At 44.4% G+C, this 26,660-nt stretch overlaps 1 protein-coding gene and 1 long non-coding RNA gene across 38 annotated transcripts in view; both read right to left on the reverse strand.

The window, feature by feature from the left end:
* LOC310764401 overlaps window positions 1-26,660 on the reverse strand; it is a 468,487-nt gene that overhangs the window by 62,798 nt on the left and 379,029 nt on the right. The gene's annotated exons all lie outside the window — the stretch shown is intronic.
* Window positions 1-26,660, reverse strand: part of PLEKHA6 (pleckstrin homology domain containing A6) — a 202,158-nt gene that overhangs the window by 62,798 nt on the left and 112,700 nt on the right. For 36 of the 37 annotated variants that reach the window (XM_083618187.1, XM_083618153.1, XM_083618186.1 and 33 more), the window contains 2 exons: window positions 1,604-1,684; window positions 573-687 (listed from right to left, as the gene is read on the reverse strand). In XM_083618187.1, coding sequence (XP_083474313.1) covers window positions 573-687; window positions 1,604-1,684 — 196 coding nt within the window. Of the gene's footprint in view, window positions 1-572; window positions 688-1,603; window positions 1,685-9,595; window positions 9,900-26,660 lie in introns of those variants that run through there. The other variant, XM_083618188.1, reaches the window with a different exon arrangement.

The following is a 26,660-nucleotide window of genomic DNA, read 5'->3' on the forward strand; positions in this document are numbered from 1 at the left end:
CAATTCCAGGAGGAATAGCACAGGATAACATAGCGTTTGTTAGGCTGAGGAATGCTGGGTGGAACACTGATTTCCTAACACATAGAAAAGGCCCATCATATAAGAAAGATGAAGCATTCAAACCATGGGAAACCTGTATTCCAGCCTCCAAAAGTTGTTGGACTACATATCCCTGACCACAGGCCAGGCTGGCTGAAACTGATAGGAGTTGGAATCCAACAATATCTGGAGGATATCAGATTCCTCATCCATGATTTAAACCAACCCACAGTGATGTTTCCACCCCAGACTGGGTAATATTTGTTGTTTATGCTAAGAAGTTCCATTTCACACAAGAGCTCCATGGATGATCATAAAGGCAGCCATTGTTTTTTAGGCTTCTTGTCACTTATATTCTGCTGTGGTTGCCATTTATCTTTCAGGATTTCATAGTGCAAGGTCAGTAATGCTGTCCCCATTTTACAGATGAAGAAAATTAAGGCCCAAATAACTTGGGCATGTTGCTCAAGCAGAACATTGCCACAAAGGGTGGGGGGAGAGAACCAAGGTCTCCATGAGAGAACAAAGCATACCCTGCCATTTGGTCGTTCCTGAGGCAAGTCTGAAACCATGGTATGATTGGATGATTCACTGTTGACTGCTGCCGGCCGTTTGCTGCCTGATTTGCTTGACATGTCCAAGGCAGATCTGCAATTGAGAGACAAAAAGAGAAGCATAATATTCCAGCATATTTTGCTAGAAGGAAAGAATTATGCTGCATATGTACTGGTTTGTGGGTATGCTTTGATTTCTGCATTTTGCATTTTTAATATTCTATTTTTGCAGGTAAGCTGCCTGGGTAAAATTTGTTGATGCACGACTATATACAACAAGTAAATAAATATTTTCTAGTATCTTTAGCACATAAAGCCGTCTGGTTCATTTATATATAATGCTGTCATTTGCACACTCAAATAAAGTCATGAGTGCTGGTCTACAGTCACAATTCATTGAAATCAATGGAGCATCTTTACACCAGCTTCAACAATATCAGGAGCTACGTTGTACTATCCAGGGCTCTTCCACACTTCCACTTGCCCTGCTGCTTTCCCCCAGGGAAAACCCACTGTTGACTGCTGAATCAAAGCAAACATCAACTGAGCTTTCTACAGATTGATGTTTGCTCCAAATTAGTGCTAGAGAGAAGGTATTCTGGGGAAAAGTGGTGGAGCAAAGGCAACACACTTGGACCCACATCTAGAAAACATGGGGCAAGCAGAAAAATGTCTGGCTCAATGCTCTCTAGGCATGGGACAAGCAGAAGTGTGGACAAGCCCTCAGCCTTCTCCAACCTGGTGCTGTCCAGATGTTTTGGACTATAGTTGGCTAGGGCTCATGGAAGCAGTATTCATAAACATCTGGAGGGCTGCAGGTTAGGGAAGACTGGCACAAATGCTTCTTCACATCCATCAGAAGTTGCCTTGCAGCAAATCCTTGCCATTCTTTCTTGAGCTGTATCTCTGGGGCAAGAGGAATGCCATTTGCTCTCAGGTGGCACACTTAAGGCTTCTCGTCTCCTTCATGAACCTCCACTCTTGTGCTCAAAATGAGAGAGAGGACCTACCTTTGCAAGTCAAACTGGTTGTTCTCTTCTGGGATTTGGCCAGTCACTGGGTGAATAAAAGTGTTCCGTCTTTCATTATGGCTGGAAAAACACACAAGAGAGATGGGCTATGCATTAATTAGGTGGCTCAGGTTGAAGTACACTCCCCATGTTGGCTGAGGATTCGTTAGATACCACAGAATTAATAACCTGTCCAAACAATCCATCTTTCAGAATGATCACCCAGTATCTATAACTATTCAGCAGCAGTGGATTTACATGACCAGCGGCATCAGTTAATTCAATAAACTCCCCTTTACGCAGTAATTCAATGCATGTGCCACTTGATTTATAATCATTAATCAATTAATAATTTCTTATTAGTTGATTATTTCTACTGAATTTTGAATTATTAAGACTGTTGAAGTGACTTAAAGGGAAAGAGCCGCCACACAAGGTTTTCAAAAAGAAAAAGAAAACAATTCAAGGTATATAACTACATTAGTAGTAGTAGTAGTAACAGCAGCAAAATAATAACAATATATCAACAGTAAAATGAATTGGGTATACAAATAATTACAACTGAGACTCAACATTATATGGCCACAGGATTGAGTATATTCAATCCTGAGTTTGGGGGTGGGGTTGCCCCCTTAGATTTTATACTACCATCTCATTTTCCAGTGGTACCAATTTGGCTCCATTTCTGTCGGCACGCACCACCTGATTTCACTATTAGAGGGAGTGCCAGTGTGCAAGGAGACCCTTTGCTTTTAAGTTCTGGCCTTTTTATTGCTACACCTGGCCCAGTGATCAATTGTGATACTATAAACGTCTCTACTTTCACTGCAGGTATAGAAATATGTTTATGTTTTCCCCTTGCTCATATCAGAGAAGGAAATTGCAATCTGCCTTTGAGCCTAACTTACAGAATCTACAAAAGCTTTACCCCGTCATTGCTGTCTCAAATGTGCTTATAGCCTACAGAATGCTTCCAAGGAATCAACCATCAACACGTAATAGCACATACAGTTCAATGTAAGTGCTCATTTTGGGGAGCTATGCTATCACAGCAGCCAGGAATCTTATTGTCAACTTCTGTAGAGGCATATCTCACCCTGCACGGAGTTTTTTCCATAAAGATCTGACACCGCCTGGAATAAACAGCATCTGTATTAATGGCTTTAATGAAAAGGAAGCAGCATACATAATACACCAATGAAAGACTTGTGCAGTCACCAGGAAACAAACTGTGAGCTCAGCAACTTGTGAATTTCACCCTGCCACTCAAAAGAAAGCCTTTCTCATGGTCCCAGCTCTCTCTGTCAGTTAATTAACCACACACACACAAATGCACACACCAACCACAATAATTAAAGTCTTCACAAACAGCAACTGTGATTCAGTTTGAAATATTATCATTGCACACCTGAGGCCCAAAGCATATTACAGTGGAGGGAGAATATTAATACAGTCCTTTTCATGCACCCTCCTAAATGAGACATCAAAAGCTACACAGCCTGGTTTTTTTCTGTTCAGGGGCTAAAATGTCCTCTGTTTGCTAGCAGAAATCTGGAAAGAGTGCTTTGTAGCCTTCCCCAAGCCTTTTGCCAGTGAAACATTCTGAGAATTCGACTATTTGAACACTGCAAACTCTGGCCAAATGCCACTGATTTAAACCATATGCTAAAGAAGATAGGAACTCATTCTACAGGTTTGGGGCTAGTTGCTGCCAGATCAGGACTAGCCCTGTAGTGTAAACGTTGCTGCTGATAGGAATGAAAGAAATGACTCCATCCATTTTTCATGACGCCATTCAGGGGGCTAACTAGTTAAAGCTAAGAGATCATTTTCACATTGCGCAAAGCACAGGTGGGACAATTTTGGACAAGACCGCTTTAGAATGCAGGTAGGAGGAAGTCTTATTTTTTAATGTTCCTCTAATAAACCCATTCCTGCCAACCTAGCAGTTCGAAAGCACGTCAAAGTGCAAGTAGATAAATAGGTACTGCTCCGGCGGGAAGGTAAACGGTGCTGCTCTGTGCGCTGCTCCGTGCGCTGCTCTGGTTCGCCAGAAGCGGCTTAGTCATGCTGGCCACATGACCCGGAAGCTGTACGCCGGCTCCCTCGGCCAATAAAGCGAGATGAGCGCCACAACCCCAGAGTCGTCCGCGACTGGACCTTACGGTCAGGGGTCCCTTTACCTTTAATGAACCCATGTCTGTGCATCAGATTCACACCAGAAAGAAAGACTGAGGATACCCTTATTTATGCTAAGTTTACCACATTCAAGGAAGATACAGACAGACACACTGTATCTGGGAGTGGGGGAGAACAGAGACAGAGACCCCACACGGAACAACAGATCTATCCAACAACAAGACCTACCCCATAAGCATTTAGTGCTTCTCCAAATAACACTGAAGTGTACTGGCTCAAACAAAAAAATATTAAATTACAGAAGCCAAAACAAATCAAGGCAGCAGCACTCTGTGATGTGCTTTTCCAGACACAGATTTTAATTAGAACATATTCTGTTATCTTGGCCTGCTGGGCATTGTTACTTCTCTGGGCCTGTTTACAAAAAGAAAAAACCAACGGTTTTCATTCCACCCCACCCTGAGGGAGGTTGTCTAAGGCCCAGTGTGTGTGTTTATGCCCTGATCTCATGAACTGAGTGTGCACATGATGAACCTGTTGTGTGAACTACATAAGAACAAATCACAAGTTTGGCTGCACGTGAGGAATTCCACACAATTTGTCCCTTGCACAAAGGAAGCCTTTCCTCCTCACCCGCTGCAGCTTCTTTCTGTGCATCCTCTGAGTTTTTAAATAGCCAGGCATCATCTTAGGGCAAAGAGTTGGAAAGAAGAGCACTGAAGAAAGTTTATTGCAAATCAAGGAGCTAAACCACACAAGGACGGCAAAGAAATTCAGGGTCCCTTGACAATTTGGAGCCTAGACATGGTTATCAGTGAGGCATGAGTGAACATGAGTGTGGAGTGTGTGCATAAATAACAGAAGACTCAGTGACACAATGGCCAGCTTACTCAGGTTGGGCTGCCGTATTCTCTTTACATCCCCAGAATTACTCTGGAGTCTGACCCTTTCCCCAGGATGAAAAAACTTGGCAGGCTGAATATCACTTGGCCAGCAGCTGCCCCTCCCAATCACCTTCATGGCGGCACTTCATCACTAGTTTCTAAAACAAATCCTTCCTCGTGAGGTTATGAAGGCTTTACAATATATTCCAACTACAGAAGTCTAGTCCTTAAAATCAGGAAATGATTTTCACATTTTAAAGCCAAACTTGCCATTCCTGCTAAACCTGAATCTACTTTCACTGAATTGCTTTTCTTAATTTGATAACATCCTTTCTAGGAAATGTTTATGGAGTGGCAAGTTCAACCACAGCACCCTCCACCCTTTCCCCAAAGCCAGTTGTGGGTAGGGTTATAAAATCCAAGATCAACATAAAACAGAGTGGGTTCTGCCAATCTCAGCAAAGCTTCCGAACCACTTGCAACTTGTGAAAGGGGTTAACTTCCATGTGCTAAAGGAATGCTGAAGGCTGATGGCATTTCTCTAATAATTGGGTTGGCTTTTTTAAAAAAAACCCTGAACATGGGGGTGCATGCAAGCAGTAAAGCAGAGCAGGGCTAGTCTTTAAGCATTATCAGTTCCAACACACACCCATACCCTTTGAGCTCCCTGCCCCTTAACTCATTTTCACAAGCCAGCTGCAAAACTCAGACTCTAGTTCATTATATCAGACATGCACAAGACCAGTTAGCTCATAGGAGAAAGATGCTTTGAGGACGAAGCATCCGTAAGCCGAAGTGGGGGAGGGCAGAGACCATGGCAATCAAGGCGATCCTGTTGGCTTCAAGGAGCTTTGGACTAAGACCACAGAAATTTCCTGGAGCAGATTAAACGCAGGTGCTGGGTAACAAGCTGTAACTGGCACACCTTGCTTTGAGCCGAATGATACTATCTAGAGTATGAAATGAGACCATGAATAGCGTTACATAACAAAACAGCAGGAGTTGTAAGGAAAAGTGCATAGGAGGCCATTCCTTACTCAGATCCTGATACAGGAACTACCTAATAAAAGAGAGATGAGGCAGGAGGTAGACTTAAAAAGAAGACGGCCTTTTTCATGCCCCCTTCTGCTGACCCCAATTTCAGTGCCTGTCTCCTTCTCCCATTCTCACCTAATTTTTCTCCACAGTCCTCTGCCTCCCAATCACCCACCCTGAGAACGTAAGAAGAGCCTGTGGGTCAGGCCAACAATCAATCTAGCCCAGCATCCTGTTCTCATAGTGGCCAACCAGATGCCTGTGGAGAAACCCACAAGTAGGGCTCAAGCACAAGAGCACTCTCCCCTCCACATCTTCTTCCAAAGCACATCTTCTCCATCACCAAAATAGCAAACCTGTTTCCTCCCTACTCACCCCTCAAAACAGTTCCCTCCTCCCCTGACTTCCAGTGGCAATTTGGGGTAGTGGATCTTGACTCTTTAAAGGCACTCTCTTCTACCCTTTCTTGGTCTCCCTCTCCTCTGCCAATTGGTATGCATGCCTCAGCATCCGCATGTAGACAACAAGGCTTGTAAATTGATAGAAAATGTAATGCGCTGGTTTAAAACAATGCAAAGTGATCAACCATCTCAGGAAAACAGCTGTTGGGGAATATCCCACAGATGAACTGCCAGAGGCCATGCTTTCTCTGCTCGCCACCTTGGGATTATCTCCCTGCTGATGTCTTTGGTTACCCACAACCCCTCCCAGAAGCTCCCTAGTCTCCTGGCATTTTGTAGCCAATATAGTTCTTCATTACTGAAGTGAACACTTCAGAACCAAAGAGCTACAATTTTGACTAGTTGATTATGGTGGATTATACACCTCCTTGCAGCAATATTTCAGCCTTAAATTGGCTTCTGACCAGTGCTGGAACAACACTACCTGCCTGCTGACTCCAGCTCCACTGGCTTCTGTCCAGGGTCCTGACGACTTTCTTCCCATTCTCTCTTGCACTGTGTGTTCACTACGATTACTGCTTCCTCCTGCCTGCTGATCCATGATCTTGCCTATTTATTGCACATAAATACTCTCCCCAGGCTTATTTCACCTCTGTGGGATTTATCCTCAAACAGGAGGCATCCTTCAGGAGAGCACATATATCTGAACTTTGTTCTATATAGTGTGTGTCCAGATTGCCCTCACCCCCTTCCTGAAATCTGAAGCAGTGCCCCTGCACAACTGCACTACCATGCACAACTCAGTAATATTTAAGGTGCTCTTCCGCTATTAAAGTAATAGCCTGATGAACCATTAGCATAATCCAATATTGCACTAATTGTCTATGATTTGGAATTATCTTGGCATTTATTTGTGGTGGTATGAAACACAATGAAGGATCAAGTCAGATAATGCTCTTGTAATTTTGTAGTGCACCTAGAATGCAAACCCTTAGAGGTGTTGTTGACCTCATCAGCTGAGACTTATCCTTGGAAGCTAAAGTGACCCTGATGGCAAATATCAGATGTCCCCAAATGAGGGCACCTTCAAATGAAGTATTCATGACACAGAAGTAGCATGGCAATATCTTCCAAGGGTAAATTTACCATGTCAAAACGCAGTAAGATAAGTTCGATTGCAAGGCACAAGACAATATGAAAATCCTAGGATGGGGTGAGGTGAAAGATACTTGTGAGCTTATCCCTCCAGGAAGTGTGGAGAGCAGTCACAGATGGGGTTCAAGAGCTCATAAAGGTGGAATTGTGGAGATCTGGGGCTCTTCTGCAGATTCTGCTAGAAGATTCATGTGGCTTATTTCAAATGTGGCAGGTGTGTGGTGGATGTTTTACAGCTTTGCATGTAGCAAAGAGGTAAGGGAAGAGAATATCATCTTTCAATAATTTCATAGCGGTGCCAATTGCAATAAACATTGAGATCTGCAAAAGTTGACTTCTCATCTATATATCATTTCTAATTTTAACAAATGCCTTTTTGGGAGGGAGGGCAGAGCAATTGCCCTGGGCTGCATCCTCTGAGAAGGGCACATTAAGCATTGTTGAACAGTGAACTCCAGTTGGGAGGCAGCGTAACAATGACACAGGGTATGATGAGGAGGAAGAGGTAACTCAACTGAATATTCTGCTTCCTGGACTTCTCGGGGTTCTAATATGTGGCTGGTTTTACCTCTGGTATGCCACAAGAATATGCAATCCACCACCTGTTAATTCAAGATAAATTTCCATCATAGCTGTCAGGATGCCCACATCTCCATTTTACTTTCAGGAATTGAAGCCCAAAGCAGCATAAAGCAACTTTCTCCAAGGCTACTATGATGGTCTATTTTGAGGTCTTCCATTTCCCAGCCCAGCATCTAAATTAAAGTGCTTTATCTATTTCTACAGGTATATGACCCCCCCACTTCCTGGTTCCTTTGCCTAGTATAGATGGGTCTAGGCTAGGCTATCCAAATGGTTCATCGCCTTGCACAATGTCAACATTTAAGCCAAGAATATATTGCAACTGTGTTTTGAGTAGGATAAATAAGCCTTGTCACTAAACTCAAGTTCCGAAAGTACACAGAGTTTCAGTGGAAAGCATGAAATCACATCAACAAAGTTTTTTAAAATAAAAAATAGCCAGTACATAATTCCATTTCATGTTTTGTTCCCACCAATTCAATTGAGAAATTTTTATTAGTTCACATCCCAAATAAATAATGTTGCATTTAAATTGAGAAAATAAAGGAACAAAAGTCCCCAAAACAGATTTTTTAAAAAAATAATAATGGGGCGGGGGGAGATGACACAGTTATGTTTATGCTAGTGCACTTGAAAAAATGAGTTACAGCATAGCTAGTGACCATGTAAGGATGGCAATGAGACATACAAGAGGCAGAGTCTCGCTTCCTAACTACAGAGACAAGCCAGAATGATGGGGGTGTTTCATATGAGAAGACAGGCATAAACTTTTGACTTGGACAACATCAGTCCATACCCAGCACCAAATTCAGAGGGAGAACTAGTGTTTGTACCTGTTAGCACTGTGTTCTGCAACAATGTCAGATCAGAAACTCTTGCTTGAACCCATCACCATTCCCAGTTAACAACAAAGTAGCTACAATTGTGTTTGCCCACATCCATTATTTGTTCCCCTTGCTTTTACTGTCCTGCATCTCCCTTGTGACTTTCCCCATTATTAAAACTTTAGAGTGTAAGGTCCTCGGGGCAGGGGTCTGTCTTTTTTATTCACTTGTATCTTGAAGGTACTGTACTATATTACTGCTACTGTTATTTATGAGGGCTATTGCATGCATTATAATATTTCTTAGCTTTGGTGTAAATTTACCTGATCGTTATTCTTTCTTGGCACTCTACCTTCAAGTACTGCTTCATTTCTAAACTGGAACACGGTAGCAGGAGCCTCAGTTTGAGCACACATTACAAAGCCATGTGAAAACTAACTTTCCTGGAGCTGCCGAAACCACCCAGAGTGTTATTCATGGACAGGTATAGCCTGTGGGACTTTTTATAGCCATTGCACTGTTCTGCTTCCAGCCTTTATTCAGAAGGGTTCTTTAATCAGTTGAGCCAGAAGCAGGTTTGCCTTTTATTCTCAGGCTCCCTCCTCCCCCCTTCAGAATCCTTTGTAGTTGTGTGTGGCTTCTGCACCTCCTGCTGGCACTCGGCCAACCACCTCCTTCTCCACCCCCCCCCCAGTTCCAGCTTTCAGGGTTCAGCACTAACGCCACCGAGCTAACTTCCCCAGAACCGCCTTAAATATTCCCTCCCCGGCAGCTGCCTCTCCTGGTCCTATTCCACAAACTCCTGAGTTAAGCATCTGCTACCCCAGCACTGCAATGCAGCAGTCACTGACCAAAATGAAGTTCCCAATGAGCCATTCTTTGAAACACATGAGCCCCCAGAGCAAGAATGACAAGGCCGCGACCCCGCTGCCTCTGCTCTACAGCCTTGCAGCATCACCTGGAAAATCCTACCTGACCCGACGGTCCGCTCGGAACTTGAGCATGGTGGCAAAGTCTCAGCTGCGATCCCTGCCTGCAACCATGTCCCTGGAAGGTGGGTGAAAGGTAAGTCTTCCCGGAGCACAGCCGGTTCCCCTGTGCCCTTAGGAAATGTGCCATAACGGAAAGTCCTGTGCCGGCAAGGATAGGGATGTGGTGGTCCAGTATGCTTCCCCCATCTTTAAACTTCTCTACTCTCCTTGAGTTCAGGGAAGACAGCAGCTGCTTTCTGTCTTTCTGTTCTGATTTCTGGGCAGGCAAGAGAGAGGGAGAGAGAGGGAGAGGGAGAGATCTGCTGCCTCTCCCTCTCTCAGGCACCAGGGTCTATCTAACCTAGTCCAGCCTCATCATTCAAACAATGCTCTCAGCCTCACATGCAGCAATAGCAGCAGCCAGCAGGCATTGCAAAGGAGTGCAGAGGGGGGTGGAGAGAGAGAGAGATTTCAAGCTCAGTTCCCCCAAGGAGAGAAAGGTGAAGGGTATACGGACACCGGCATGTGTCCAAATACACACACACACACAGCAGGTGCAGCAGGAGACAGCTTGTGCTTTAACCTGATCAGAGTGTTTTAGGAAGAAGGGCTTTTTGTAAAGGCTGAAGGTGAAGAGCATAAAATGCTGGCATTTCCCTTAGCAAAAGATTCTTTGGGAGCTGAGCTCTATAGTCCTAGAAACTCTGCCTGCCTGATCTCCTATCTTAAGTACGCTACAACGATGATGCCCATAAATAGATTGCGACTATCAAATGGATATTTGGTTCTGAAACATGCCTTTTCCATCCTGCCCTTTATCTAAGACTCAGTGTGAGCTGCAACACCTTTTTAAAATCAAGAAAGAAACACCATATGAAACAGCTCATTTAACAGATGCACAGAAATAATTTTTTTTGCTGCTCCCTTTGTTCAGGTTTGCCACCACCAAGATTTCCTCCTAGATCCTGTTTTGCTTCACTAATGCTCCTTTAATGTCAAGTGGTCCTAATGCCCTTAAATTGCTCTCCATGCTGGCTTATTAGGCCATATTGGTTTTGATTAGGCTAAGGCAATTTAATGCTGCATGAATCTGAAAAGTTCAGTAATTGTATTATTTGTACACTTTGTCAGTCTTTCTCCTGGACCCATAATCTAACTACTAATGCCCTTCCCTTCCCTTATTTGTTATATGAAAACTCTGCACTGCTTTCTGACCCACAACGGTCCTCCAAGCCACTAATAACCCACAGAATAAAAATGTCTAAAAGAATAAACAGCAGGACCATCTCAAGATCAAAGCACATATCATAAATAACAAAGACCCATGGGCAGAGAGCAGCAAGCATTTGCGCTTCCAACCAGAAAAGTTTTACAATAGGAAGGTTATATTAACAAATCTTCAAAATGGAAAATGCGTTTTACAGTTGACTGCTGACAGAGGAAGCATATTCTAGACTGCCTGCTATCCAGGCATTATCATCCTAGATGTGCAGGCCTTGACTGTCAGGCTACAAGCCTATGCACATTTATTTGTGACTAAAACCCACTGCACTTAGTGGGATTTCTGAACAACAATGCAATAAATAATATGCTTTCTATGCCTGGCTGGGTAGAAAGTCTAGGTTTGCCAGCCCACTCACATTCTACTGACTCAAAGCTAAGAATTCCTGCAATATACTATATCCTGTTCTTCAAGTGACACCTTTAGTTACATTATGTGTATTGGTCTTGAGAGGATCCTCTGCAATGATCATGATGTTGATGATGTATCTCATTTTTCTTTCAAACTCAAAGCAGCCAACAGGCAAGAAATATCAAAACACAAACAATGAACAAAACAGTAGCAATAAAATCAACCTGCAAACAGCATCAAGCAAGCAGAATCCAACCAACAGCAACAGGAGTGCACAAATATGAGAGAGAGAGAACTACCAACCAACAACTGAAACAACTGTGTTGAAACCTAGAAATGGAAGGCTAGCAAGTGATGGGGCCAAGAAGGCATCCCTTGGGAGGACATTTTATAACACTTGCACTGCTTCTGAAAAAGCCCTGCCTGGTTCTTTTCTGCACAAGGGTGCACACAGAACAAGGTTTCTGATTACGCATGGAATGCATAGGAAGGCACACATAGGAGAAGGCAGAGATTGAGGTGCTCAGATTCCAAACATTTAGACCTACAAAGGTAAGAACCAGCATCTTAAATGAGGTCCAGAGGCATTTAACCCCAATTTTACATCCAAACCTTTTGCTACTAGGGTGTTTATTGGGAATGGAAGGAGGAAGCATATGACTCAAATTTTGCATCGCTTCCTATGGTTACCTGTTCATTTTCTGGATCAGAATGTGGGGTGGGACCACTACACTAGCTCCTGGAAGGTGGGTCACTGTGGCAAGGCAGTGGTGTAAACTGGAAGTGTAAACCAGTGTTCCTGCCTGTGCATTTGCACCACACTGACTTCCCCGCAGCCTATCTCCTCTTCCTCCTGGCAATCAACAGTGAGCCATCTTCAGGGAAGCTGGCATGAATGCACATGGTAAGGGCACATTTGACTTACCAACTTAAGCAGGTGAAAGGCACCCTTAGTCAGTGTTACCACCTTCCTAGCCTTCGTAAAACAGTGCCGGGTCAAGGAGCTCCCCCAAACTACAAACCTGTATCTTGAGGAAGAGTGCAACCCCAGCCAAAGCAGACTATATACTTCTCCCAGGATTGACTGATCCCCTCACAACAGCACTTTGCCCTGTGCAGAATAAGGTACAGATTGTTCACCTCCCATCAGACACGAGACATCTGTCATACTATACAAAAGATAAAACCTAGAAATCAGCTGCAGGGTCCCAGGGTGTGGTCTGAAGGCATTTAGGGCCAGCACCTTGCTAAAGCTAAGCAGGCCTGGGTCTGATCAGAGCCTGGATGGGGGACCTCCTGGTAACCAGATGCACACTGCCTTGGGTTCAATGCCAAAAGCAGGGTGGAATGTAAATGCAAGACAATAAGTAAATACAAAGCCCTCAAATTGTATAAACCTTCCATAAACATGTTTTCTCAGAAGCAGGTTGCCTAGTAGTAATTAACCAAAATGAGCCACCATGAAATCACTGGATTAAACCAATATCAAGAAGAAAATTGATTGGTCTCACTCTGCCTTCATAACAATCAAACCAGTCAGACTTAAGGAAGGCAAAGTGGGCGTGAGGATTCTCCCTCAAGCCATTCAATGACATTTGAAATAGAAATTGATGAAGGCAGTAAATCTCAGACCCATTTCAGATATTTTAAAATGCATACATTATATCTTATTTTTTTAAAAAAGCTTGGTAGTATATATTGGCGTTCTTCCTAAAGGAACCTTAGTGGCACATTATTCTCTCTCAACAGAATGGAGGGGAATAGATTCATACCCTAGCATGCTGAATCCCAAAACCGGGTTGTGTGTCTTTCACCCAGGCAAGATCGCAGAGCCCAAAACACACACTTTTTTCTTTTCTTTATTATGTTTTTCTTTTATTTGTTTTCTTTTAGTATTTCATAAAATTTATATACCGCTTGATTGTAGGAAAACCTCAAAGCAGTTTACAAATAAAATTATCACTAAAAGCTTTCTGACTGTAATTTAAAACTGACACTGCTATAAACACAGTTCTCCTGTACAGAGTTTAATAAATGAATTGATCTAAAAAAATCATTTTTACTGATTGATTTTTTAATACAAGAAAGAAAAAGGGGGGTATACTAGTCTACTGTACAAAGGTAAAAGTCACATTTGCTACTCTCGCCACTTTTGCCTCTGGCCCCACCAAGCCCTGACATGCGGCCCCTAGAAGGTTGCATGGAAGAGTATGTGGCCCCTAGGCTGAAAAAGATTCCTGGCCCATGATTTAACAGCACAACACTCAAAGACCTAAACAGGCAACAAAAAGCCAGTTGTTTTAATCAAGAGGTTCATGAAATAAAAGATATTGCAGCAAGGGGGTGGTGGAAAGATCGCCTTGCTAATATTTCCTGTTTTGAGAGAGAGAGATTGGTAAATGGTCCTACTGGCACAGTGTGGGTGGACTGCACTCAGCTTCAAAATAGGTAACTTACCGTATCATTAAAGGTCAAAAATATCTATTAGTGAGCAGCATCACTCGTCACTGAGGATGGCAGGCTTGCAGTACCAAATATCACATGCCACTTGGAAGTGCACTGCATGACTTAGCTAGGGGAAGAACTGTATTTTTCCCAACATCACAATGCAGGCTGAATTCACATGAAATGGTACATTGTGGTCTATTATTACATGAACAAGCCTCAGGCTCATGTGCTCTCCCACTTCGTTTCTTCTCCCAGTGCAGCTGCAAGGAGGAGATGATTGATTGATTGAATTTTTATACCACCCTATACCCAGAGGTCTCAGAGTGGGGAATGGGAAACATTCAGTTCTCTTTGTAACTAACTGCATTTAGTGTTATGTCTGAACCTGCATAAACTGTGGCTAGTCTTTAACTATGGCTTACTGATATAAGTTGATTTCAAACATTGGTTTCAGAAGCAGACGTTATAATACACCATAGGTAAAGGTAAAGGGACCCCTGACCATTAGGTCCAGTCGTGACCGACTCTGGGGTTGCTGCACTCATCTCGCTTTATTGGCCAATGGAGCCGACATACAGCTTCCGGGTCATGTGGCCAGCATGACTAAGCCGCTTCTGGCTAACCAGAGCAGCGCACAGAAACGCCATTTACCTTCCTGCTGGAGCAGTACCTATTTATCTACTTGCACTTTGACGTGCTTTTGAACTGCTAGGTTGGCAGGAGCAGGGACCGAGCAATGGGAGCTCACCCCGTCGCAGGGATTCGAACCGCCGACCTTCTGATCAGCAAGTCCTAGGCTCTGTGGTTTAACCCATAGTGCCACCCACATTCCTCATAATAAACCATAGCTGAGATTAACCTAAGGTTACCAGACGTCCCCGTTTCCCGGGGACAGTCCCCAGATTTACAAATCAGTCCCGTGATAAAATCCATCTATTTAGTAGGAAGTTAAAAAGTGTCCCCGGATTAATTGGAAAAAATCTGGTAACTTTAGATTGACCACAGTTTAGGGTTTGGGCATAACATTAAACTGCAGTTAATCAACAACATAAGTGAAACTTTCCAATCATCTCACAGAGGAGAATTGGGGCAAGGTGAAACAAGCGGGATCATTCAGTTTGTAATTTAAGGGTTAATTTTGTTAATGTTAAAGTCAACTAGCCAAGCAGAGAGGCAGGTGGAGGTATTGCTTAGCAACCAAGCACAGTGGTATGATCCTCACCAAGGGTAGCATGTGCTCTAATTGGCTGTGCAGTTCTGAGAAAGTTTTCCTCTGTATGCAGAGCCGTCTTTTCCATATGGCTTGGTGGTTCATTGCGCCAGGGCGTCGGCTCTCAGGGGCGCGTCAGCGAGTGGGGGAGCTGCATGGCTTTGCCGGCGGCCTCCCCTTTCCCTGCATGCCCACCAGCTGCGCCCTGTCAAACATATGGCTGGCGGGTGTGCGGCTTCCCTCCCAAGCCTCTGTGGGGATTGCTCTCCTGCAGCAGCATGGGGGAGAGTTGCGTGCACACCCCCCCCCCATGGCTGGCAGTGTGCAGCTTCGCCGCCGCTGCCCCCCACTATCCGTGGTAATTTGGGGGCACTGAGCGGATATTTGTACCCTGGCGCCGCACCTGCTAAAGACGGCCCTGTCTGTATGTTTGGTTGAATGTCTCCTTGCTATGTACACGGCCAGAACTAAGAAAGACAAAACCTGCCTGTTTACTTCTCCTCAAATTATACACTGTTCTGTTCAGTTTCCTCAGTAAAGTGATTTTTCTCTCTGGGTTCCATCTGTGTTCTATATATGACTTTGCTAACAAGGGGGATGTATGAGCCTAAGGCTCACTCATATAATAATAAACATAGTTTATTACTACATATGAATACAGTCACTTTTTTTGTACGTCCTAGGAGAAGTGTTAGATACCCTGCTTTGGGAGAACAAATCTGCATTACCTCCAGCAAGTACAGAGAACCTGTAGCCCTTCAGATGTTGATGTACTCCAACCTCCATCATCCCTAGCCAGCAGAGCTAATAGTTGGTGGTGATGTGAATTGTAATCCAATATGTATGGAGGGCACCAAGTTGAGAAAGGGTCCCTACATCTAATAAGTAACAACTGTGCATTTATTGAACAACAAACAAAAAAGATCATCTGGAGGAAAGACCTTCCAATAAGCCTGATTAGTTCTAGTCTGCAAGCCAATAAAGAAAGGTCCTTATACTGACCCTGTTATTGGCTGCAAGCTTTCCAATAGTAACATTTCCTAGCTCACATCTGTAAAGGCTTTGTAGTTTTGGATTTAAAGGAGAAGGTGTGGAATTTTGCATACGCACTTTCTTCTTTGACAGAAAAAAAATCCTTTAAAATTAATTTAAACAAATCAATATTATAACACACGGCTAACAGAGAAGCAAGTTTGAAGCATTTTTTCACTACCCATGCGAGTATCTCCAGGCTGTGGCACTGGCTGATTTTAACCCCTTTATGACTTACCAGGGTTTACTTCCTGGAGTGGTAGCATAGTTTATGAATATGAAGCGTAGTTTATGAATGTGAAGTAGTTACAAAGAAAATACTTCTGAACATGTGCAGAGTATTCTTTCTTAATTCACTTCTTAATGATAACCATAGCCTCATCCTTGTGATGGGACACATTGCACAATGAAAACACACACAAACACCCCTTTCAGACTCAGTCCACGGCATGCTGACTTGGGAGTTTTACCGGCACCCACAATGTCGATGAGGGGGCAGAGCTATTCCCTGCAGGCCCCTTTGCAAAGTCAGGCAGGAAACATCTGGAGATGGTGTCACAGGGTGTGTCACACAACAAGGGGATTCACAGGCAAGTAAATTTCACTGAATGTTGCAGCACCAGGTCCACTGGTCTTCAGGTGATGGGTTGGGACCCACTAGTGGGCCACGCCCTAATCCAAGCTGGTTCACAACAGGAGCACCACCACCATGCAAATATAAATGGTGAAGGATTAAGGAATGGGTCCCTGAATGCATATTTGGGTCCTGGGTCTCTAAAAGGTTGAAGATACCTGGCCTAGCCTATTACCACATTGTTTATGAAGGCTAGAGAGGGGCAGGTGGCAGCAAGCTTTCCTTCCTTCCTTCCTTCCTCCCTCCCTCCCTCTTTCTTCTTCTTTCTTTCTCCTTCCTTCCTTCCTTTTCTCTCACACACACTCTCTTTCTTTGTAAAAAGAAGGTAATTGCAGGGGTAATAAATTTTGAGTGAAAGTATCACAATAGTATTTTTCACACATGACACTGAACACAGTCACAAGCTGCCTCTACATATGTACAAGTGTTTGTGTAAAAGAGTGCACACTTGTTCATTTGTGCAGCTCAGCTACTGTGGAGACAGGTACACAAGCATGTGACTTACTATCCAAGTGTACAGCTCTACTATTAATGTGCACATGTTAAATCCTCACTGAATGTGGGAATGCCCCCTAATGGCTTCTACAGACAAAGAGATCTGGCGTCCGTTGTTCAATGTAGTTGTAATGCTGAAATATAAGGGGCAACCCTGGTGTTCCACTGGGCATTTCTGAAACATGGCATTTCTTTGAAAGGAAGGTGGAGGTGATTCTTTTGCCTCTGCCTGAGCACAGAATAAGTTTCAGCCTAAGGAAATAGGGCTGACAAGTAAAAGAAGGTCACCTTCACACAAAATTTATTACCTCCGCAGCTGCCTCTTTCTTACGGAGAGTATCAGGGGGATGAAAGGGACAGCTCCTCTCACCAGCCCTCACAAATTAGGCTGTCTGACCTACGCATCTCCTTGCAGCATGACCCATCCTGTCATCCCCAAGCACAAGCATAGATGGGCTCTTTTTCTTCCTTGAGAAAAATAGACCTGCCTCCCCAAAAGGGCATTGTTAATGTCCGAAGTGCTTAAGTCCACAGTTGTTGCAACCATTATGGCAGCACGAGGGACTATCACTACGTTGCTACAAGTGGCTTCCTGTTCCAATCTGTTCTCAAAACAGGCACAGTGTGTTGCCCATTTGACACCCACGGGGGCCCAGAAGTTAAGGTTATTAGCCACAGTGTCCTTATCTTCAGTACAGTCCATGGTTGGGAACACATGGTTCCTGCACATTGGCTGATGCAACAAGCAGTGCTAAAAACAAACCCATTGGCATGCACACCTGACCCCAAGCTGATAGTGCTGTTTTAGAACTGGCTGAATCCCACAGATGGGATTCTCTACATAAACACACACACACACCCATCACTAAACTCTGCCATTTGCAACTTCTGATTCTTTTCCAGCCTTCCCATTAAATTCCTAGAATAAAAAAAAGCCACAGGCCTTTCATTAAAAATACCCCCAGGTTGATAAGCTTAATGGTGCACACTTCATTTCCATAACCTTCCTGCCACTGGAAAGATCTGGATGAGTGAGAGGAAATATCTACCACTTGCTATGTAGGGAGGCATAAGCCATCACCTTCCGAAGTTGGGATTTATAGGTGGTGATTTAAATTGCTCCGTTTCATGGAATCTCATCTTCATCTTGGCTCAATTGACTCAGGTAAACCACAGAGTCTGACTCCAAGGCTAGACACTCCAGTGATCTATCCATAGCTCTTCATAAACATCACCTACAGCCTGCATAAATATAATTTCTTTGCCCATAAATATCAGCCTTATGTAACCCTTCATAAATAAAGGCATCCTGTGTGGGTACGGTTCTGTGATTTCTGCAGTCAAAGAGACAATAGATGCATGTGTTCCTGGAGAGACAGGGATCACTGATGGGTTCTATAGATGCTCTCTCCCTTGGGCCATCACAGTACAGATAGATACAGATTCAGATACAGAGATACACATGCAGATACTTATTTGAGGCCACTTTAGAGTGTTGGACTACGACCTGGGAGACCAGGGTTCAAATCCCTACTCAGCCATGAAGCTCACTGGGTGAGCTTGGGCCAGTCACTGTGTCTCAGCCCAACCCACCTCACAGGGTTGCCGTGAGGATAAAATAGGGAGAGGAGAACTACGTATGAAGCCTTCAACTTCTTGAAGGAAAAGGTGGTATACAAATGTAATAACTAAAATGAAATAAAAAGTCCTGGTTTAAAACAACTTACAATAAGGTGGATTGTAAAAACATACACCTCAGTTGTCAAAATATGCATGTATGTATGTGAAGTCCGTGGTATGAATCCAGGTAACAAAACAGATGGAGCCCTCCTGCTAGAACAGAAGTTCCTCAGTGCAGATCTTCATCTCTCCACCACTCAATGCAGATTTTTATCCTTTACACATGTCTCAACAACCAGCTGCTTATGCCAATGCAGCCCTCCAGTGCCCCTTTCTCACAGATTTCCTGGGCACATCTTTCAGCCTGCCGTCCTCACTAGGCACTGGGGAGCAGCACTGTGTAAAAGCAGAGAGCCCTGCACTGTTCACTTCCATGAAGAAATGCCATGAAGCACCTCAGACAAAAAAAGTTAACCGACAGCCAGTCACTGCAGCACTGAAGGCACTCAGCAAGCTGCTAGACTGGCTCCTAGCTGGGTCACCTGCATGTCTTCCCTTTCTTTCTGACTCACAGGCCTTGAGCGGGGAGACTCTTAACATGCCCCACAGCTACACCTTCCCCTGCTAATTGCTTCTGCTTTTGACCACTCACGTAGGTAACTGGGTATCCTCTTTTAATTGCACTGGAGGTACAGGGAACAGCATGCCAGGGACTCACAACCTGCAATCCTCCCCCTTTTGAAAACAAGGCTAAGGTTATTACAGACGTAGTGAGACAGATTGAATGGCATGGCCCATTGGCTGCATGGATCAGCAGACTTGTGCAACAGCCTACAACATTGAAAAATGGTTTGGGGGAAGAAGAGGCTCACTAGCAGCATTTGGAGGCAGTAGACCTCTGTTTACCACTTGTGAGGAATCACAAATGTTGCCCTCATGTCCTGCTGGTGGGCTTCCCATTGGCCACTGTGAGAACAGGATGCTGGACTAGATTGGGCCTTTGGCCTGACCAGCAGGGCTGCTCTGTGTGGCAGGACACTGCTAGTAGTGACCCTTTCTCCCTCTTCTTCCATGAGCCAAGTCCCCCCAGGAAGATTACCCACTAAGTGGCCCTCAGACTGAAAAAGATTCCCCACCCCAGAATTAGTGCCATATGCAATTGTAGAAAGAAAGAAAATATAACACTAGTACAGCATTAACCAAAACAACAAAAAATCTGGGTGGTTTGAGATGGTGGTGGTTATTGTTAGAACAGGCAAGCCACTCCATTCAAGCTGCCAAGACTAAAAATATGCTAAAAATATGCAGTAACTCAGGTTGCACAAGCCTGGGCCCGCGGCAGGTGTTTTCCCCTTCTTGCATCACCATTTCCTTGAGCTGGGCTGGCTGGCAGACACAAAACATGCCTCTGTTCCTGGGAGGAGGAACCAGAAAGCTTTCCTCAGAGATTCAGTGGCCTGGGGCGAGGCTCATTCTAGGCCATCCCAGGCCACAGCAAAGAGGCGCGTGGCTCGTGAATAGAATCTGTTGCTTTGCTTCACAACTCCAGGGTGTGAGGCGGAGCATGATGCGCAGATGCTGGCAAAAAGCAGCGCACGAAGCATGGCAATCTGGAAGCAGAGGGGGCCAAAGATTTGCTTAGTAAGGAAGAAGACGGTCTGCAATAGCCACGCTGAAGCAAGAGGCCCCAGGCTTGTACACTGTTAAGGGTCTAATAGGCAGGAGGTTATGACAGGAATTCAGCTCTGAGAGAGAGGCAAGGGGTTCTTCCAGGTAGGGACTTAATACAGTGGTACCTCAGGTTAAGTACTTAATTCATTCCGGTGGTCCGTACTTAACCTGAAACTGTTCTTAACCTGAAGCACCACTTTAGCTAATGGGGCCTCCTGCTGCTGCTGCCGCGCTGCTGCTGCACGATTTCTGTTCTCATCCTGAAGCAAAGTTCTTAACCCGAGGTAATATTTCTGCGTTAGCGGAGTCTGTAACCTGAAGCGTATGTAACCTGAGGTACCACTGTATTGCAAATGGATGGTTGGCAACACATTGTGGATTGTTGTTGTTGGTTTTAAAAAAAAATCATCAGATTTTCCATGGAAAGTCTAAATCCAGATTAAATTATGTGAATACTGTGGAAAATTTGCATGCACCAATCCCAGAATAAACCCCCATCTGGAAGCACCTAGGCCATGTTGCTAATGCTGCACAGTGGAATAGCCAGGGAGTATTAAGCAGGCAAGCGCCAACACAAGAAGTCTTAAGCAAGCAAGCCCTAAGATGGGTTTCAACTAGCCATAAAGTTAATCCTATTAGGTAGAAGGTGATTGTTCCTGCTCTAAGCAGGCTCCATGCTTGCAGCAGAGATTATTAGGATCAAAATCAAAGATCATTTAAATCTGGCAAAATCCATTTAAAAAAAAAGAAATTAGTAAAAAATAAATAAATGCTGAAGGTAGGTGTGTCTTGCCGTTCTGCATGGTTGATTTCAATTCATGGTGTGCAATTGACTGACTAGGAAAGGGTTACAAAAGCAAATGTTTGGGCTCCAAAAGGCTTATCTGTGTTTGCTGCTGTGGCCCATTTCAGAACTTCCTATTACACAAAAGTAGATAAATCCTCCTGGCTACCGTTTGTGGCTGGTTATCCCTTGCTTTTATTTGCTGTCTGAAATTGCTGTGTTGCAAATTAACAAGCAGAGGACTCTGGGGAGGAAAGTTAATAATGGAAGGAACAAAGACGCAAAAAGCCCTCAGCACACAAGGGCAGGGCACTTCCGCAGCCAGCGCTGCCAGTCCTTAGAGCTGAGCTCCAGGAAGCAGGCACTAGGAAAGACACATATTACCGGTAAATGGAATCTTCTTCATTTCAATTCTCAGGTGCACCTTTTACATATACATTTTTCTTACCGTAAGCCTCAGCAAAGCATTTCAGCGGAGTTATGGTTTAAAAGTGACTCAGTTCTCTGATTTGCAAAATGTCACTAATGACATCCTACAAATCGGAGAACCTAGTTGTACATCAAAAAAACACCTTCAAGTTCCATAAGTATAACATTTTTTTGAAAAGAAATCTACACAGGAAGTGCCTGTCTTTTGCTCACAGGGCACAGCTTAACTGAGCTGACTCTCAGCTGTTTAATACATGGTGGGTGAACATAAAAATCTCACCTGGTATGGTGTAGTGGTTAGAGTGTCAGACTAGTACCTGGGAGGCCAGGGTTCAAATCCCTGCTATGAAACTCATTGGGTAAACTTGGGCCAGTAACGGTCTCTCAGCCTAACCTACCTCGCAGGGTTGTTCTGGGGATAAAATTGGGAAGAAGAGAACCATACCGTATATTCCACCTTGAACTTCTTGAAGGAATAAACTAAATGAGTAATAAATAAATAAAACTGTAGTTTTACCTTCAGAAGAAAAGTTTTTCCTGCTTGTCTAAGAGTTTTACTGTAATGTTAAACTGATTTGAGGGTTAATCACTTATTTTGAAGAGCAAATCATTACCCTGATTTTTAAATGTTAGCCTAAAAGAAACATTTGCATTTTTTTGAAAATAAATCTGATCATAACCTTAACCTTGGAACGTATGCCCTCAGAATCTTATCTTAACGGATTCCAGATCTGGTTTTCAAAATTAAATTGGTTTATGACATTGGAAAGTCTGTCTGGCTAGTACAATGTGTTCCTAAGCCCTACAGAGGGCAGCCTGGAGCAAATCCATGTTGTGCTGACAGCTAGGATTGATGCGGTTAACTGACCCTGGTCAACACCCCTATGTATAGTATATACACACGCACTAATGGAAACCATCCCTCAGAGCCTCCTCAGTCGCTGGAACGTCTGAGATTCTTGCATATCCAAGATAAGTCTGTCTGGAAGCAGGAGAAATAGCAACCTAGCTGGGCTGCCGCCCCCCCCCCCCCCGATGAAAAGCCATTGCAGTAGTGGAACCTGGTGTGTGCTAAATAAAAAAGAAGGATGCTGGCAAGGAAACTGGTGTGCAAGTCCTTATCTATTCCCACTTTGCTCCTGACTGGGCTTGCCCGCCCAATTCCTGCCAGGTCCACGTTCCAGAGCTTTTCAGCATCCCCAAAACACAGAAATTATTTCCCTTTGTTCTGAAGAGGTGCTGAGGCCGTGATAAAATTCCAGCACATCCTGCAGTTGGCTTATGTTTAAATGCACACGGTACTTTTCCTCCAACTCGGCTCCAGGTTCATTTCAGAGTTCAGGCACTTAGGCTCAACTGCTTCAAAGCAATGCAGAAAGGTCATGGCTACCCTATGATTGGACAGTTTCATGGAGGAGAAGGTTATTGAGCCATGATAGTGATGCTCCATCTCCATGTTTGGTGGCTGTAATGCTTCTGGATTCCAGCTGCTTGAGTCCTGCTTGTGGACTTCCTACAGGTATCTGGTTGGCCACTATGAGAACAAGATGCCAGACTAGATCAGCCATTGGCCCAATTCAGCAGGCTCTGCTTATGTTCTTTTCAGCAATCCAGCATCCTCACCCAGCATCCTTGGGTGGTTGCTGGTGGTCCAGCACCTTAACAGGTCCTGCTGCTATGCTAATGTCTACCCATAAGGAATGGAGATGTTAGGCAACTGGGAACTGAACCATTTACTACCAAGTTCCAGAGCAACACTACTTTGTGGGCAATGAATATGGCACCTAACTGCCCCCTTATTGCACCACTGCTGCTGCCATCAAATCGATCCACCAACATACAAGGGGCCCATCAAGAATGCACTTTTCTGAGGAGACCCTCAATCCTGGAGCCAGTCTCGCTTGAAAAGGATTTAAAAACCACCATGACAGAGAGGCCTCTGATCACGAAGCACTAGAAGACAGAATGGGTCCTGCAGCCTAAAATTTTCTGCAACCTTTGCAAAAGCAGAAACTGAAACTCTTTATCAGGAAGGTTCGCCTGTGTTTTTGACACACAGATCTGGACTGCCGTAAACTAAGGAGCCAGGATGGCTGGAATCCAAACCAATCTTGCGTGTTGGCTTCTCTCTTTGTTTTCATATCCTTTTCTTCACCTCTCTCCTCTCCCTCCCTCCAGAATCCATATCGTTCCTCTGATTAAAGAGCTGCTCGCCTGTTTGACTGCATTTCACTCAACTTGCTGCAATGCATTTGGTGCTGAAAAACTGATGGCATTAATCAGACTAAGTACTCTGGGGACTCAGGGGTTAAACCCTCCTGCTCTTTTTTTTTATCAAAACCTGACCTGTATCCTGGAAATGTGCTGGCGCACCTGGTGACTTACATGTTGTTGTTGTTGTTTTAAAAGTGATAGGAATCTCCTATTTAATGTCCTTTTGCAGGTTTAAAAATAATAATATAGCCACCCACTAAGATTTCTGTGTCATAAGATTGGAATCTAGACTCCCTTGGTGATTCTGTGACATCTTGGCCAACAGACCGAGCAGATAACACGAGATCTAATGCTTTAAAAGGATGCATCTTTACAACATCAGACAGAAATCCAGAGTGGAGCTGCCTCACAGGCATGAAGGAGGGGCATAACATTGTAAATGCAAGCCTTCACTGGCTCCATATTGTTTGAAGGATGGCCTGGAACTAATTAGCACTTTATAGAAAGAGGTACTGCATGAAAACCATCCACTCGCTGAGATGCTGCAGGCACAGGGAAGCTTCCAAGTTAAAGAGATATTCTCCCTTCTGTTTACAGAACTGTTGAGTATCCTGGAAACAGCTGGTGGATCATTTATGAACATTACACATGAATGCTCATAAAGCAGCAGCTGATAAGAGAATCGTGTGATATTGGTTCATGGATCTGCAGGCTCATCAATAAATGCAAGGCAGAATATCAAGTGATGCGATATCCCTTGCAACAACATGTGAGCAATTCCAGGCTCTCTGCCTGAGCTTCTGTCCAGCACACTTATGCAAATGACTTCATTTTTTCTGAAACTCAGCTCTTCGCCTGTATTTTAAGGGCTTGTGAAGATGAAAAACAGGCAGAGATTGGGTGGCAGGGAGAGAGAGAAGCGCCATTATAGCATAGCATTTGGAGCGATCTCTGCACAAGATAGAGGGCTGTGTTTGCACATAATGCTAAGCTAAACAATGGCTTCATGAAAATGTGCAAGCTCCTGGGAAGGAGATTGCCTCTGCTTTGCTCCTTCCCAGGCCTTTTCACTTTGGGCAGTGCAGCAGCTAAGCTAAGGTGCTATCTGGACCCAGGATCACAGTTAAGCTCTCTTTTCCTTAACCCTTGCAGTCACTTTGCTCTGTACCAGTAATGTCTCCGTATGCGATGCGGGAACAAGGAGGCCAGATCTATTGCGCTGCCCTTCCCCACAAGCTGCTCCTGGATGTGTCTGCGCCTTTGGGAAGCAGTCACCAATAATGCCTCTCCATGCATCCTTGCTAACATTTCCCACCGGAAGGAAAGCAAAAGCGACATCCTTGATTAAACTGATGGCACATATGGGAGGCGCTTTACAGAAAAACCAAACAATGCTGTATCTAATCCTCCTAAGCTGTTCCTCAGTACCTGCAACAACAAACCTACCCCACTGCTGTTGTTTCATTGCATGAAATCTAGTATTGGTGGGGAGAAACTCATATCTCCTTCTCTACAGCGAGGATTACGAAGCCTCAGCATCCTGCCTCCACCTGGTACCAACCTGAAGGCATCTGCACAGCAGCTGCTTCTGGCTCCTTGAACAAAGGGGCACAGCCTGGGGCAGCAGGTTTAAGGCAGATAAACATACCAAGGAAAAGAAACAGACTCTCCCCCCCCCCCTCGAAGTCTTTAGCCTGATAAAATGGCCAGGAGCACAAAGGGAAGGCTTTGTCTAGGCCAGGGAGAGGAATCAATCAGCAGAGAGCAGGGAAGGAGAGAGGTGGTGGATTTATTATATTCCATGAACGTACAATAATAAACAGACATCTGATTGCTTGCTGTTTCGTCGTCCCCCCCAACAGGCATTTATTACTCCTTGCCTGGAGTGCTTTTTAGCAGACAGAGGCAGCATCTTATCGCTGGACATTGCTCAACCTATGCTCCTTCCCATCCAATACCACGATCCGTGTCTTATTTATTTTCCCAAGGCAGATCGACAGGCAGCATGTAGCGGCAAGACTTCCCTTCCTTGATCAGTGCATCGCAACCTCAGGGAGGCTGCTGTGAGAGAGGCGGATGGTCCTGCAGTCACAGTCTGCCTCCAGTCTCCTGCAGGGCCAGGCACTTACAGCTGGATCCTCTTTGCAAAGAACACAAACCTCATAGCCAAGGAGCAAGCTGTCATGGCCGTTTGCCCGCAACAGAGCCCTGCCTGATTTATAGCAGCTGTGGAGCCAGCCTGCTGTGTCAAAGGGCCCTCCGCAACACCCATCACTTTAGGATCTGAGCACTTCTAAATTGTCCCATAAATCCTAAGGAAGTGGCTTTTCAAAGGTGTTCCATTCCCATTTACAGGGTTTCACGACCATCTAGCCTAGCAGTAGTCAGGGAGAACATGACAGATGATGCCACAGAATTTGAACTGTCTGAAAACAGGATCTCTATTATGGGGAGCCTGGAAATCTAACATTCCTTTCTGCCAAAGTACACTCGATATCACCCCAAGTTTGTGCTCATTTGAAATCCCAGCCATGCATGTCCATTTTGATGGATCCAGGCAGAGACACTATGAATGTTGATTCCAAAATTGAGATTTTCAAGTGCAGGAGTCAAAGCAAAAATGTCAGTAACAGAAGACATGTGATTAGCATGGCGGGGGGGGGGCAGGGATTCTTCAACTTTGTGAATTAAACCCAAATGGCTAAATGGCTTCCACAAATAACTAGCCCTTGGGGAACATATTCATAACGTCTGAGTCATGCTACTCTGTTTCTCATTTATTCTGTCTTATTTTCATCTTTACCAGCTAGAGGGATGACCTGATTTAGCAAACCCTGAGTTTTATAAAATGTTCATTCAATCTGGCAACCTTGCTCAACAGCAGGATATATACATC

The sequence above is a fragment of the Podarcis filfolensis genome (genome assembly GCF_964270895.1).
Source record: "Podarcis filfolensis genome assembly, chromosome: 6".
Lineage (NCBI taxonomy): Eukaryota > Metazoa > Chordata > Lepidosauria > Squamata > Lacertidae > Podarcis > Podarcis filfolensis.